Source organism: Passer domesticus, chromosome 1 (assembly GCF_036417665.1).
Source record: "Passer domesticus isolate bPasDom1 chromosome 1, bPasDom1.hap1, whole genome shotgun sequence".
Lineage (NCBI taxonomy): Eukaryota > Metazoa > Chordata > Aves > Passeriformes > Passeridae > Passer > Passer domesticus.
The window spans coordinates 9,815,892-9,832,778 of NC_087474.1; the positions used below are offsets into that span (position 1 = coordinate 9,815,892).

General features: G+C 42.9%; 1 protein-coding gene across 3 annotated transcripts in view; it reads left to right on the forward strand.

Moving 5' to 3' along the window:
* The first annotated feature begins 5,529 nt into the window (after window positions 1-5,529).
* Window positions 5,530-16,887, forward strand: part of WDR37 (WD repeat domain 37) — a 43,974-nt gene continuing 32,616 nt past the window's right edge. The window contains exons 1-3 of one of the 3 annotated variants that reach the window (XM_064390775.1): window positions 5,530-5,735; window positions 10,860-10,891; window positions 14,687-14,864. In XM_064390775.1, the coding sequence (XP_064246845.1) occupies window positions 14,727-14,864 (138 nt within the window). In that variant the 5' untranslated portion in view covers window positions 5,530-5,735; window positions 10,860-10,891; window positions 14,687-14,726. Of the gene's footprint in view, window positions 5,736-5,952; window positions 6,218-10,859; window positions 10,892-14,686; window positions 14,865-16,887 lie in introns of those variants that run through there. The other 2 variants (XM_064390945.1, XM_064390864.1) reach the window with 2 other exon arrangements.

The window sequence follows — 16,887 nt, forward strand, 5'->3', positions numbered from 1 at the left end:
ATCGCCCGATCGCCCCACTGCGGCGCGGGGGGCGGTGCCCGCGGTGACAGGTGGGGGAGGCGGAGCGCGGCCAATCGCCACACAGCCCCGGAAAGGGGCTGGCCAATAGGAACAGGGAGCGGCGGCGAGCTGGCCAATGGGAGCGGGGCGGCGCGGTGGGCGGGGCGTGCGGCCGTGCCCACAGCCAGCACCGGAGAGGGTCGGGCCCGGTCGGGCTCCCTGAGCGGGGAGAAGGTTTTGGCTTCCGACGGGAATCACAGAATCACCGAGGCTGTAAAAGGCCTCTGAGGCCATCGAGCCCAGCCCATAGGCTGGTACATGGTACCCGACCGTACCATGTCAGCCATGGCACTGAGTGCCGCGTCCACTCTTGGCTTAAACACCTCCAGGGACTGTGACTGCACCTTCTCCGCGGGCAGCACATTCCAGTGTCTAAAGATTGAATATTTCTGACATTCAGCGCTGCTTAGGGCCTTTTCACCCGCCCACGAAAACCGAAGGGCTGTGCCCAAGTACCGCTCCTACAAACGTGCCGGTGTCTGTGGTCAGCAGCTCCAGCGCCGAATTTCCGCTCGGTTCTGGAGTGTTCCAGGGCGGCCGTAAACCCGGATCGCAGAGTAGCAGGGATTTGGGGCACATTCCATCCTGGATGCTTTTCTTTGAGCCTTCGAGCTGGAGAGGCCCGGCGTGCGCCGCAGGGACCCCGCGGGAGCGGGGAATGCTGATTCCCTGCGGGAGCGGGGAATGCTGACTCCCTGCGGGAGCGGGGAATGCTGATTCCCCGCGGGAGCGGGGGAATGCTGATTCCCCGCGGGAATGGGGAATGCTGATTCCCTGTGGGAGCGGGGAATGCTGATTCCCTGCGGGAGCGGGGAATGCTGATTCCCCGCGGGAGCGGGGAATGCTGATTCCCCGCGGGAGCGGGGAATGCTGATTCCCTGCGGCGCGGGCAGAGCCCGAGCCAGCCGAGCTCCGACCTGCCCCGCTCAGCGAGCTCCTGTGGGCACAGAAAGCAGCAAACAAACAGCCTGGGCAGCAGCGAGCACAGGCAGGGTGTCAAGGTGAACTGGTCAGATAGGGGAGTTTTGGTATGCACAGATAACAAACTAGAAAAACTTCGATACCAGCCTCTAGAAACTTCACACCGCCATGGCTAAATACCTCCTCAGCAAGGGTTTTGCTGGTTTGTTGCTCGTCCACAGATTTGGGTTTATGACTGCATGCCATAAAAAGCCTAGAAATGACATTTAACATGTTTTGGAGGCATGGCTTGCTCTGATTCCCTCTCAGCTCAAGTTCCAGCATTTCAGTCTGGTTTGCTCGATTTTTCCTGTGAACAGGACAGATGGCCTGTCACTGAGGGATGTCATTAACAGCACAACTGTTCAAATGGACAGTTAATATTTTACAGCAAGGGGGGTGTGGGGTGGGTTATCTTACAGCATTCCCCTGTGCAGAGCTTGCTGAAAGAAAGAAGAGTGGAGGTGATTTGAGTGAAAGCCACTTGAAACCAGCAGAGCATCAAAAGTGAAAAAAAAAATTAAAAAAAGAAGACTGTAACAATGTGTTGGCTGCTACATATCCTTTTAACTACATAACACATAACATTATATATTAATGTTGTGTTATTCACCAATAAACTACACATTTAATGTTATCACAGGACTGTTGACAATAAATATGTACTCTCAGAAAGGACTGAAATGTACACAGATTGCTTTTTATTGAGTTTACTTTTCATTGCTTTACAGATTACTTACTGCTGAGTCACTGGCACAAAAGAACAGTAATTGGAGACTGAGATATACTGATATATCTTCATAGATATACTGAGAACATCCTTCACCACATGAATCACTTGTTTCATTGTTCCAGATTAAAAAAAAAAAAACCAAACAAAAAACAAAACTGTATTTTTTTCTATCATTTTCCTAAAGTAACAAAACAAGCTATACAGATCTATCAAAAAAATAACTAATGAGATGGACAGAGAAACCAGGATTTCATATGATGATAACGGAGTTAACAAGCAGCTCTCCTGCAAGTGAAGCTCTTTTAGAATAGAAACTACTCCCCTGAGAGGCAGAGATGTGTCTGTGCCTGGGGCACGGCTGGCATGGGACATTAGCAGGTGTACACAGTGACCTTCAGGCTGCACAGCAGAGGGAAACCAGGGAAAATGTGTTTATAGAGAAAAGAGGCTTTTCTTCCTAGCAATAACTACTGAAAACTTCTACACAGGCACTTCAGAACCTGACAGTCAGGAACAATTACAGCTCCTGTCTTGCGCAGACAAACAAAGCACTTCTCCTGAGTCAATGCTGGTGAGCAGCAAGAAGTGGCAACAAGTCCTGGTGGATAATGAGAGGCAAAGAAGCAGGGACAAACCAAACCATTTTCACAAAACAAACAAGGGAGACTTCCCAAGCCCTTAACCAGATACCAGGTTTTATGTCACCTGTGTCATCTTTCCTTTTGCTCCCCTCCAGACTTGCTCTTCGCCTTCAAACCTCACTATGTTGAAAATTAAGCATGCCAATTTTTGTAATGGTATGCACTTCACTGTAACCTCAGAACTTCTATTCCACCCTGCATAAACAGAATGCCTGAAGTGACATAAAAATGCTTTTGAGACTTAATTTTTGCATTTCATGAAGTCCCCTGACTGTTTTCAAACACTCAGCTACCAAGGGAAAGACAGTTTCCTGTAACAACTGGAAAGTCTTTCATTCACCTGAAAATGCAACCAGTTGCAAACCCCTGACATAGTTTTGGTGCCTACTAAGAGAAAGAGAAGGGCAACTCCCACCAAACTGAAAAAAAACCTTTCATTTCTCCAGCAAGTTAAACAAGATGATCACAAGCTACAAGATTAAATAAATGCTGAACAATTTGACCCCAGCCTAGAATGCAGAAACTCCTGAAAAATGCTTATCCTCAGTTTTCAGATTTGCCAATTAATGGGCTTCTTTCCTCCCCTTCACATCCAAACTTCTTTTTCAGCTACCTGTTAACTTGCTCCAATGTTTAAGACTTCCACTTCACCCTTCTCAGCTACAGAGCTATCCTTGTTCCTGGTCTCCCTAGGGAATTTTTTTTGTGAGTCCTTTCCTGCCTAGAGCCGTAGCTCTTCAGAAAACATTTGTCTAAATGATCCACTCATGTGCTGAGCGAAAAACAACCTGGGTTTTATCTGAAATGAGAGGTAAATTCTTCCCAGTCTTAACTAATCTCCTGTTCCCTTGAGTCTTCTTAAAAGGCCTCTTTCAGGGAAGTGGGTTGGCTTCAGCTCGCTTCAGAGAAGACAGATGTCTTTGTAGTAAGAATGTAATACATATATGCTAAATATCTAAGTAGGATGTTGTATTTGCATTTCGTTCTGCTATCTCAAGCTGATGGAAAGAGTGCTGTGATGGATGGCTTCCAAATGTTTTAATACAGCATAAGGTGAATGAATAACGGTATAGGAAACCACTCTTCTAGGAAGGAGTTATTAGAAGGTTTCCTATATGAATCAAGAAATAACCCTTGAGTCCTTTTCTCCCTTAAATTTTTTTTTGGTTGGTTGGTTTGTTTTTGTTTTTATTTCTTTTGGTTTGAGCTCTGGACAGAAGGCTTTGCCTTTTCTTGCTACATTTACAGGTCTGAAAAATGTTAATTTGGGAGGTTCAGCTATGGTTCTGTTGTGTTGCTGGTTTCCCAAGCCTCCTATCTTGTCTTTTCTAGTCCAGCCATGGGTGAAGAAGTAGATTTGTCCAGGACAACCTAAATTTTTCCACTCTATTTACTGTAGGCTTATTGAAAAACCTTCTTAGTTATTGAAAAGATGCTGACTAGTACTGCCCTGTTTCCCTAGGCTCCTGTAGTGCTATTTATGTATCTTGTTTTGTATCAGGTAGTTTGTGAAAAGCAGTCTTTTGTTCTGTACTTGCTCCTACACATTACACAGTGCCTGCTGCTCTTGCAGTGCCATGACAAAACCAAACCAGCAGCAGAGCTAGAGTGCCAACAGGCCACTTGTCATTCTCTTCTCATGAAAAAGCAACTGCATCCATACAGGGCCTGTTCATTTTCAGGTGAGGCACCCTGTACCAAGGAAAAATGTTTAAACTCATCTTTCCTCATTTCAGTATTTTGCATTTCTCCTGGTAAAAAAAATGGTCATCTCTGTAATGCACTCTGCTCCTGGGGAACGTGCTGCTCCAGAGAAGGAAGCTGCCAGGTGTTCTCCCCAGGAAATCTCTGATGTGGATCTTTGTCATCCTGCTGGACATTTTTTTTCCTTCACACATATAGCTAAAATTGTAACAGTACAGTACTGCTATATTAGTGTAATGTAGTTTTGGTAGGGATTATGAGGCTTAAAAATGCCTGGTTAAAACTGAACAGCTGAGAACTCGAATTGTCACTTGGCTGAGACGGCTGAGCCACCCACAACTGCACCAACTCTACAGAGAACTCAAAGCATTGAACTGGGCATTTGGTCAGGTTGTGTTCAGCTTCCTCCCGGGCACCTCTGCTCCATCTCTTGTCCTTCTCCTTTTGCCTGTTCAGTCTCCCCTCTCTTCCACTCCTTGAAGCCATTTAGCTATTTAGAAGCCATTTAGCTATTTAGTTTGCTCCCTTTTAGTGGCTTTGAAGAAGGGAATAGGCTAAATTACGGGATATTCTCAACCAGTTAGGCTGGTGATTTTGGAGAATGACCTCTAGTAATGAGAATTATGCTAGTAAATAGGTAAACCACTATTTTTGTTGCTGTTTAATACAGCTTTAAGACATGACTGCACAGAAGTGAGTAGAAAGGAAAAAAGACAAATGAGAACTGCAGGCAGATTTGTAGTTGGGAAGCACATTAAAAGAAAATGTAATACTTCCAGCTCTCACTGGCACATGTTCTTCTGGCCTTTTTACAGACCTCTTCTAAGGCAGTTAAGATAATCTGCCAGAAGAGAGAAAATAATTAGGCGAAGGCCTCTTTTGACTTTCACTATCTGCTACAATGAATAAGAATTTTAGGTGGAGGTTTGTTCCAAGTGCTAATCAGCAGAGGAATTAATCACATTTCAATTACGCGTTGTAGGCTTCACAGTGAACAGCCTACTTGCAGAACGTGGTGGTTACTTTGATGTGCTCGCTGCCTCTGTCACTCCGTCTGCAGACACAGTAGAAAAACTCCACATTCTGCATCTCCCAGTATTAAAAAGATATGGAATTCCAGTGGTGTTCCCGCAAAGTTTCACCCCCCTTGATCCAGCGTTACCGGAGGTAACCAACCAAAGCAGCAGCGGCAGTTTCGGTTCGGTAGCGGTAACGGTAAGCTAACACAGCCTTACCCCGAGGGGCACGGAACACACACCGCGCTCTTTAACCCGGGGAGCAGCGGGGCCGAGCGGGGCCCGGCGGCGCCCCCGAGCCCGCGGGGCTCTCCGTGCGGCCGGGGCGCTCCGAGCCCGCGGGCTGTGCCGGGCGGGAGCTGTCCCGGTGCCAGCCCGTCGCCATCGCGGCTCGGAGCGGGGGCCGCGCCGCTTCCGCCGGATGTCGCCGCGAGGGCTCGGCACCGGGGAGGCGCGTCCTGCCCGAGCGGCGCCGCGATCATCGCCGCTGCTGCTGCTGCTACTGCCTCCGCTGCCGCCCCTCCCGCCTTCTCCTCCTCGTTGTCCTCGTCCTTCCCCTCCTCTTTCTCCGCGCCGCCTGCGGCCCTGCCCCTCCCCGCCCGCCGCGGCTGTGGCTGACAGGTGAGTGCGGGGGCAGCGGGGCGCGGACCCTCCGCCATCTTCGCGGCCGCCCGAGGGGCTGAGGGGCGCGGGGCTCCGGGCGGGCTCCGGGCGGCGGCGGGGGCACCATGGCCGTGGTACCTGCGCCGTGCCGCCGCCCAGGCCCGCGGCGCAACCCGGGGCTCCTGCCCGGGCACCCCCTGCCTGCCCGTTCTGTTCTGCTTTATTTCCGCGTGAAATGACTTGCACGTTCTCCCATGAAAACACGAAATAAGCCAAAATAAGCTGTCCTTCCTCTTCTGCGTGTCGCGGTTTTCGAGCGCTTCCAGCCCGAGGCTGTAGGGATGGTCCCAGGTCTGCGGGCGGGGAAGCCGAGGGTGCTGCTCAGGAGATCCTCTGCTAACTTTGTTGGTGTGCTGCTGCCTGTGCCAAGGACAGGCCAAGCGTAGAGCCCCGGTTGTTTACAGGTGGAGCTCAGATCCTCTGACACCTGTACAAATGGGGTAAGCATGACACTCCCAAATTTCTGAATGGGGCACAGCTCAATGACCAGGGGAGCACCCTTTGTGGTGGCTTGGGGTGAATCTGGCCTTCAGTAGTGGGAGGATGACATGGAAGTGTCCAAGATGGATAAAAGTTGTCTACAGAGCCATCTTCAGTAGTTGTCTCCTTTTCTGAGCTAAAACCCTGTGAAAAATAAGTTTGAGGGAAGAACAGATATGCTTAATGTATTCAGGGGTTGAGTGGATGCTAGGTTGCATTCCCTATGCAAAGACGAGGAAAACTTTCAAGTTGTGTTGATCTGTGGCTCAAGGACATCATGGTGTTTGTGAGAAAAGAGAAACTTCTATATGTGTTTTTATCTCTCTTGTCCAGCTTGTCAAATTTATTTTGTTATTGCTGTTAAAGTGGGCTTTGTGTAACAGTAATGTCATGGAAGGCTTATGTAAGGAACTGGTGGAACAGCTTCTTCGAAGTGATTCAGTGTCATTGAGTACACCTTGACATGATACAAACGTCTGTTGTTCAGGCACCCATTTTATAACATTACAACTGCATCATTTTCCTTGAGCAAATTTCTGAAACTGCTTTCCAAGCCAGTCTGCTGTTGGCATTTCTGATGGTTTTGAAAGAGAGCTGGTAACCCCAAGAACCCACAAGTATGTTTTCTAATGAGTAGTTTAGATTAGATAATCTTTGTGTGTGGTGTCAGCTCTAACCTGTCTCATAATAGCTTTAGATGTCGCTTTGTGTGTTGTGGACTTGGGCAATTATTTTAAGAAAAGGTGCTGGCACCAAACATTAGCATTTAAGGCAGAGGCCTACTGTAATGGTGATTGTCTTTTTAATGCCAATTGTTTATGTGTATGTTTGTCCCTGAACTAGGTTTGTCATGTTAAATCTGAAGATTTTAAGATGAGACTGCCTCTTTAATATAGACAGGCCCTTCCACCATGTATTCTTTAATTCAGAACTTGTTTGAAGTATGCATGTTTGAAGTGCTTAACTTTGTTGGTACAGTCACAAGGCAAATATTGTGAGTGTGGTGATAATGGCTTACAAGAAGATCTTACTTCTGTGAAATCCTGAATTGCAAGCCAGAACTAGTATGTGCCAAGTGAGGAGGAATTAAGTGGTATTACGTTCTATAAATTTGAGATGAGATTAGGATCATTTTATGTCATGGAATTTTAAGTCTTGGAGCTAAGAGTAGTAGGGTATCTTGTGAGGTGAAAGCCAGGGTGAGGGGCTTTTTTTGGAGGCCAACCCTTCAAAGCCCTGTGGGGGAGAGTTGGTTACTGCTCTGTGAATGACATCTGAGGAATGGACAGGAATCAGGATGGTCTTCTTGTGAGCCAGAGTGATTTGTATTTTCTCATCTGCAAGCAATATGTACTGACTATTTTTAGGCTTGGTGTTCAAGATGGTAGGCTGGGTGCTCGCAGTGCTCTTACATGGACTGCTGGTAGGTTCTGTAGTTCTCTGTGCTAGACCACATGAGGTAATGCTTCAAGAATGTGCTGTACAGAGATTATTTATTGGTGCTTCTGAAGAGCTTGCTAGATATATTGCAGTTAGAGTCAAAATTACTTGCTTTTGTTCAAGTCTTAAAAAAAGATTTTAGTTTACTGGCCAATAATATATTCCCAGATGAAGAGCAGTGATACTAGAGGCCACTCTGCTTGAATAAGACCATAACAGCAATTAATTTAATACATCCATAACAAGTACACAAATATTATTTGTTTAGGTACTAACAGAATAAGATTCTGGCTTCTGAGTGTGGTGCTGTACTTCCTTGAACAAACACCTGGTTAAATTGCCTTTGCTCTTGAACTTCCTTAGCATTCCTCACCCTCAGGTCTTGTATTTGCATCCCTGTGCATGCCTGCATGGAGGCTACTTCTAGGTGTTAGGGATTTGCTAATACAGAAATGGGAGCTGCAGTGTCTGTGAAACAGCTGAGGAAATAAAGTACCCTTCAAACATATTTTAGGGGTTACCAGCTGTAAGTAATTTAGCAGGACCTGATGCTGTCTTTTGAACTCCTCAATAAAGTCAGTTCATCAATACCTATAAATAAAAGAAGGTACAAAATATACTGATAGGTTACTAACTAGTGTTGAACATAAGATTATATTGTATCTTGCACCATTTAAACTAGTTGAAGCAATGAGCACCCTCAGTGAGCACAGGTGGCACGGGTCTCCAAGGGAAGCTTTCAGGGCATCAGCAATTTCACTAAATGGGTCTTAGTCTGGTGATTATTTGTGGACCCAGGAAGGTTTCTACTATATTAAAAAAAATTTTTTTAAAAATAAATCCAAGTCTGCTAATTACTGTTGTTTAGTGTTAGATAATATGGTGAGAGTAACATTTTTTGCTTTAGCAGACTGCTGGGTCAGCCCTGCATTTTGGTGTGACTGCAGCATTTGCTGACACAGTTGAATTAGCAAGATCAAAGCTTGCTAGCTGCAAAACTGGGCTGGCTTACATTTGGATGTTGGTGTTAGAAGCTTGCTTAGAGTAGGTACTCACTAATGTGTTAAAGTTTTTATCCTTGATTTCAGCTGTATAACATGCTTCAGATTTATTGGTGCAGCTTCGTTACTCTGCTTTCTGTTGAAAGGAGGTTGTCACCTTCACTGGTGGATGCTTGCTTTCCCTTTTGCATTTCGAGGAACATGCAGTTTCATTTGAAAGAAAGCTGCACTAAATTTAGAAAAAGAAAATCAATGTGGTAATGCTTGAGTGGATTTCACAAGATTTTGAGCACACTCATTAGTGTTTCTAGCATCATCTCTGATGATCCAGAATGGTTTTGTTTCCTAAATATTTACCTTTAGCAAAACAGCTAGTCTTACTAAGCAGTCTGTTTAGCCTCATCTTTCTCAGGTGTGCTGTAGTCTTGCAGCTTGCATTGAATTAATGGCACTTGAATGTACAGCATCACTGAAGCAAATTGTTCACTGAAGACCTCAAAATAGAAGTTTTACTCCTTTAAATTTGATTTCTTTGCATATTAATAAAAGAGTGTAGTGGCATATGTTGATACTTAAACTCCCTTAACTCATGAGTAATGCTGTCAAACTGAGTTCCATGTAATTAAGAACCTAATAACTGTAATCATTCTCCTCTCTTTCTGTTTTCCCTCCCTGCTTTGTGGAAAAAAAAGCCCCAAACCCACACACTCCCCTACATTAATGGGCATTTTTGTATTGTAAGGTTTTAATGCTGCACTAGACAATAATTACTATTGTAAAATGTCTTTGTCTTTTAGGTAGTATACACAGAAATTTTCTTCTAAGCCATGTTTGAAAATGGGAGACATGAGACGAAGAGATCTAAGCACACACAAATACACTAAAATTATATGGGTTTTTTTTTTTCATTTAACACAATCATTTAAATAGTAACTGTTGCTATTTCTAAACTCTAAAGAAAATGGAGCATGGAGATGTTGGAGAAGACGTTGCTGAATCTTCCTGATGCTTTCCCTTTACAGACTTGTGTGTTGTCTTGAATGAACAAAAAAGGAAATGCAATACTGTAGCCGTTCTGTCTGTGCTCTGACAGCAGAGCACAGCTTTTCTCCCTGGCTTCAGCAACATGCATACCCCAGGAATTCTTTCCTTTCAGCAGCCTTCTTGTTCTGTGTTCAAGGGCAGGAGTGGCAAGTACAGTTAGATACTGCTGCAGTGAGTTTTTAAATCTGGAAAGGCCAGTGTGTGCACTCTTTGTTGTGCTGTTTCTCTGTTGTAGCTGACTAAAACAGTAATTGGTTACACATCTGCTCTTTACTGTTACTCTGATGAAATATTTCCTGTGACTGAGTACATCTGTTACAGAAAGGTAGGTGGTGGAACTTTAATTTAACACACTGTAAAATATCCTGTGAGTTTAATTAAACTATATCTGAAATACCAGAGTACTTTTGCATTCAGCAAGTAGTAACCACCTGTGGTGTAGATGTTTTCTGGAACATCTTTTACTCCCCTGCTTCTGCAGATTTATACTGCTAGGAAGGTTCTCTGGAGGCTTTCACAGATCATTGTGTGAAGTCTATGCAAATGGAGTGTTTTCCAAAACGATTGAGCAGAAAAGCTCAGTATGTCTCTTAATCTCACTTCTTAGTAATACAGTACTTGTGAACTGCCACCCTTAGTGAAAATAGTTTAGTAATACAATATGCTTCCTCTTTCTCCTCCTCTCCCCTTTCTTCTCAGAAAGTACATTTATTCAGCCATTTTATGCTTGATTGCTAATTTTTAGCTTCATTTGATTCAGGAACCAAGATTCCAATACTTCTTGGTGGTTTTTCCATCCTACTTGGGGCATTACTGAGTAGAAGGAAGGTGACCTTAGTGAATTTTTCTTTTCAGAACTCATTTGGAACACTGGAAAGTTAAGATTAACTATATCTGGCTAATAACATGTAATGGATTGTTTTGAAGCACTTTTTTCTTACTTGGTTTCACTGGGATTTGGTGTCTAGCCTTGACTTGTGTTTATGTTTTCCCTCATCCCCCCTTTCCTCCTGTCTAGTGTGTTCTAACTACAAAAGTTTCAAAGAATTGAAAGACTTTGACTGGTTTGTGTACTACTGACTGTTTCACTAATCAATATTTAATATGGTTTTCATAGGATATGTAACATGACACTGATATTCTGGACAGGTAATTTTCATTGTTTGAAAACCTTACATAATAAGGGGAATCAGGTAACTGCTAGAAATGAGCACCTAATTTTTTAAGCATCATATTGCCAAGGATCTGTTTTGTGAGATCTACTCTTGAAAAACCTGCAGCTTCTTACTGCTGCAATTAGAATCAGAAGAGTTCTGAAATTGTCAAACTGAAGTTAATATTTAAAGGGACACTGTCACTATTTTAAAACTGAATTGAAATCCTTGTTCCAAAAAAACCTCACTGATTATTACTCCATTACTCAAAGTTTGTAAGGCTGTTTGGTGGGATTCAGAACAATAATATTAAAGGCAGTGAAGCTATTTCCCTTAACTTCTCCTTCCCATCCTCTGTATGCACATGCCTGCTTGTGGCCTCTTTGGTTTCAGCTTTGCTGTGGCTGTGTGCACCCTCCTGCCGAGCCTGGGAACAGCTGCATGTTTGCCCTCTCCAGAACGTGCATGGGTGGTGTGTCATGCTGCTGCATGAGGAGAGGGCAGTCCCTGGCAGTGACACTGGCTGCAGGTGAAGTGCTGCTACCAAACAGAGACAGTGACGCCCGTGATTCCTACCCAGTCTGCTCCGTTTGCTCACGAGCTGCCAAAGTAGAAACTTCTACGTAGAGAACGTGAGAATTTCACTCTGTAAAGATGTAATCTCATGCATATGACTGTGTCCCTTTAAATTCTATGTGCTAGAGTGTACAGCTGCCAAATCTGCGGGTACTGATGCCGAGTGCTGCAGTTGATTCATTGAGGGAAGGGATAGCACCCAGAGGGACCATGACAGGCTTCATGAAGTTCAACAGGACCAGCTGCAAGGTCCTGTACCTTGGGTTGGAGCATTCCCCAGTATCAGTGCAGGCTGGAGGGCGAATGGATTGAGAGCAGAGAGAGACCTGGGGGTATCAGGGCATGAAAAACCAGACATGAAGCAGAAATGTGTGCATGCAGGCAATGGCACAAGAAGATGTGGACCTGTTAGAGCTGGTCCAGAGAAGAACCACAAAAGTTATCAGTGTGCTGCAAACCTCTTCTGTGAAAAAAAAAGCTGAGAGAGGTGGGGGTTTTAGCCCAAGAGGATTTTCTGGGGACAGCTTGTCAGGGTCTTTCAATACTTAAATGGAACTTTGGAGAAAGAGAGACTTATTACCAGGAACTATAGTGTTGTGACAAGGGTTAATGATTTTAACCTAAAAGAGGATAATTAAGGTTAAATAGAAGGAAGAATTTTTTCCAGTGAGTGTGGTGAAACATGGGCACAGGCTGGCCAGAGAGGCAATGGATGCCCCACCCGTGGAAGCATTCAAGGTCAGGTTGGACAGGGCTCTGAGCAACCCGATGCAGATAAAGATGTCCCTGCCCATTGCAGAGGAATGTGACTAGATGACCTTTAAAGGTCCCTTCCAATGCAAATCATTCTACTCAAAAAAAGGATATTGCTCGGTAATGTCCTCCAAAATGAAGTAGTTTGGCAGAAAGGGCAAGTGAAACCAACATAGTTAAAACAGTGGCTTGTAAGGCATAAGCCGCATTAACATCTAGTGTCTAACAGTTCAGGAGCCACATCTGGCAGGGATTAGAAATTGGCTTTTGTTTTTTTTACACTCCTCTGCCCCCAGATCTTAAATGAAGTGGTGTTAATGGATTTATGGGATTAGCTATGTGTATGGATAAAATTGTCTTAACAAATCCACCTGTGTGCACACTGATGCTTCTGGCCTTAAAATGTAATCCCAAACTGCAGAATATGGTAACTGAAAGCCATTGAAAGAGTGGTTCCCAAGGGAGCTAGAAAGCAGGGTGGAAGTAGGGAGAATATATATGTGTGTGCTTGGGATCTGATCCTCTTTTGAAAAGAAATAGAAATGTGATGAGCATGGAAAACCTGTTCCTCATTCTTGACCATATGTCCATGAACAGGAAGATGCTTAGTGAAGCCCAGAAAATTGCAGTAACTGTTTATGGGATGGACTTTTAAAAGATTTTGTAGAGGAATCTAGCCACAGTGAATAGCAGAATTTAGGCAAATAAGGAACCACCCAATTGTAGTTTTTTCTAGTCTCTTTAATTTGTGAATGTAGCTATTTAGTTACTACTGATTAATCACACATAAAAAGCTCTGATGGGATTAGGTGCAGGGGAGGACTCTGTGGAATCCAGAGGATATGAAAAATAAAATTTAGTACAGTACAGGTCACCGGTGCAACGTAAATTTTATTTTAGATTCACTATGGAATTGGTGTCAGGTTACTGGAACACAGTTCTTCCAAAAGCTAATTAAAATACCAGGTTTTTTAATAAGGATGGATGGGCATTAAAATCTTAACTAAATCTAGTCTCATTTTTGATACTAATATCTGTATCTTTATAAATTTTCATTTTGTGATATAAAACCCAAAAGAGATTTCAAGCTCTTGTTGCTCACAGTGCTTACTGTGTTTTTAGTAAGATATGCTTTCCTTGGCTATATGATCTGTTAGAAAGCTGCAAACACCATGTCAAAGCCCTGAACTGGTTAATGCCTGCTCTTGTTAATAGCCATGGTGCTCATTCCTAGCGTGAGATCCAGCGTGTTGGCGGATCTTAAATTGGAAGTGGCCCTGGGTTTGGTTTAAATTTTCTCTGATCAACTTGTGTAAAAAGAAGCTCAGTTGCCTGGTTAGCTTTGCCAACTCTGCTCTCCTATTTCTCTGCAGATTATTGTACCTATTTTAAGTTTTAATTGTTGTTTCAGAAATGATTTATGCTGGAGAATGAATTTTTAGTTTGTTCTCATTGTACATGATTGAAAAATTTTGGGTAATCAATCCTGAAATATTTGAAATGTTTAACAACTGGTACCCCATGAAACAAAAATTTATTTCTGTTGAATGTTGGGTTTAAATTAAAAAAATCCAATAATTAAATGCTTGTAAAAATAAGATTTGACAGTCAAAAACATATTCTCCATATTTATGCAATCAAACATAATTTGATTTTTCATATATATTCTCCACATTTATGCAATAAATCAGACATAATTTAATTTTTCTTAAACAGGGGAAGCAGTAGCTCATACATGGTAATACTGTTTGGCGATACTGTCAGGTGGTGTTAGGTGAATTGAAATGCATATATTTGGCTTTATCAAGGTGACAGAATTGAACCTCATCACCAGCAGCCTGTTAAGTCAGGTGCACTTTCACTACTCTCATAAATTCATGGGCATTTTCATTATTAAGGGAAGTGAAACCATGAGCTGCCAAAAATGGTGGAAGGTAGTTTTCAGAACTTCTGTCATGAAAATTAATTTCTGCCTAATTCTGAACAAGGACGTCTGTTAAATTTTGTATACTAATGCTTAAAGTTGAATAATACATTTTTAACCTGACAGTGTCCCTAAATTACCATGTTTGCTTTCATTTTCCAGCTGGGTTTTAATTTTGCATGCATTTCAGTTAACTATAGTATGCATAATAGTTGTTTCCTGGAAGCATTTTGGGGCTGTCTCTGCTGGTGTTCTCCAAAATGAGCAAGGAAGTGGAATTTATTTTTCTTTTGTGGAGGTTTGTTAGCTAATGAATAAATAATGCAGAAGCAATTCCATTCTATTTACATATATGCATATGGTTTTGAACTTAATGTTGTTTGAAGAACCACTGTAAGTAAGAGGGATCTCTTCTTTTTAATGACAACCCAAACAACTCCAAAGTTTAGTAGAACTAAATACTTCCATTTTGAGAAAAATATTTAAATAGTGGTTCGTTTGGCAAAGCAATTTGTAATGTATGATGCTTGTCCTTAGTTTATCTTAGGAGCCTCTGTGAAGCTGTTTTTTTGAAGTAATGCCAATAGAAAGTGGAAGCTGTGCATCTGCTCGCCAAGCAAAGCAGAAACGTAAATCACACAGCCTTTCCATCCGGAGAACCAACAGCTCCGAGCAGGAGCGGGCGGGACTGCAGAGAGACATGTTGGAAGGGCAGGTAAGGTGATCCCTGGGGGCTTGCATCACTGCTTCATGTGATCCCTATGGGGGGAAGCTAAACAAACTTACATATTGAAATATGTACAGTAGAGCTGCAGGAACAGCAGATTTTGTTGCTTGTAAGTGCTCACTGCTTTTGGAGATGATTGATGTGAATGTTGACAGTGTTTCAGGTTGTGTTGAGACCTGTGGAGTTTATCAGCTTCTGTGTTTTCTTAGATGAATGATCAAGCCATAAAACTGTGTAAACCCCAGCCTGTTTATTCACTGCAACCTCTCCCTCCCACCTGCAAAAGAAAAAGGTCAAGATTGATTCTTGCTTTCATAAGTTTGCATTTGGAATAGTAGCAATCCAGAAATATGAATAAACCAAATACTTCTTATGATGACTCTGATAGGGAAAATATTAGTTGGAATGCTGTTCTGCATTCCTTTCCATAAAGTAAACAAATACTGCCTGCCTGGCAGAAGTGTGAGCTAACTCAGATTTTTGTTTGTGTGGGTTTTTTCTTGTTTGACTCAAATGAAGGTGTGCTATTCTGGGATTAAACTTGAGGGAAGGAACAGCAGCCACTGCTTCTGTAGCTTTCTTAATCACGTCAGTGTAGTGGGTGCAATCTGGACTTGGAATGTTGCACCTAAAAATTCTGAGATTACTTGTAGGTAAGGCTTCTGTCAGAAGCAGTACTGGCAAAGTACTGCTTCAGTTTAAAAATTGTTTATTGTCAAATTGACTACACAGTGTTAGTGTGGGACTGGCAAAGATGATGCAAAACTAGATTTTTATGAGACAGTTTGAAATACAAATGGAGTTTGGCTATGAGAAACCTCACACTGCAGATATGCTGAAGGGAAAACCTGGTGCTTTCTCAGTGTTGTGACTATTTTAATTAAATCTGTTTTTCAGTAAATCACAGCATTAATTTTCTGGGAATTAACAGAGCTTCGGTTGTTGCTTCTAGTCATCTGGAAGTTGGAGAATCAAGTACTTGGATAGAAATCTCTTCATGCATTTGTAACTACTGCAGCCTTACTTCAGGAAAGGCATGAAGGGCAGCTCAGAGGTCAAGATATGCTGTCACCCCTGCATAGTAAACCAAAATGTTAAGCTGTTTTTGTATTTCTTAGCAAACTCTAAGTGTATTAGGCTATAATGCATAAGGTGTTTAAAATGTTTTATCTATCATCTTGTTGGGTTTTGTTGACCTTGAGCAGCTTGGTGGCAGATTCTATCAAGTAGAGTATTAGTGCCCCTTCACAGTGGAGCTGTAAACCTCATGAGATCTCGGTAAGGACTTCTGCAGATAAAGAGATAACATTATTACATGCTGTTTTAAACAATGCTAACTTTAAACAGAGGAAAGGAAGTGAATGCATTTTACTCTGTTGGTTACTTCATTACAAGTTTAGATTTCTTTATACTTTCGGGCTTTGAGAAGTGGTTTGAAAAACTTCCACATCTCCTTTTTAGTTGCAAAAGTTGTTGGATAAGTTAGTTTCTTCCATCTTTCTTCACCTTGCTGTGTGAAATTATTGGGTAATTGAATTTGAAACAATTCTGCTAACTTCAGTGTTTCTCTTAATAGTGTTTAATGTATTTAGTATTTTTGTTTAGTCAGTTTTGTTTCAAGTTGGTTTTAATTAGGATCTGTTGTGCTTCTGGTTGTCTGTGAATGCCTGAACAAAAGAACCCTATCAAGGGAGAGGCAGATAAATAAAGGAATGATGTGGAGGGGCTTAATGAGCATGGTCCCACTCCTTCCAGCACAGTGCCACTGCTTAAACCAGCTGTGAACCTGTGTGAAATTGTGCACAAAGCAGGTGTGCTCTGTGTCATGGCTATGAGTGGTCTCTCTTGCTCTCTCTTTAAACTTGGGAAATAACTTACACAGCCAGGGTCATGGCTGGCCCTTCCCCCTGTGCCTGCAGACAATTCCCGGGGCTGTGGCGGAAGGTGACTCAGTTAAGTGAAAACTTTTTAAAAAAAGAAGTTTGTAGCTGGCTACCTAGGTAAATGGTAA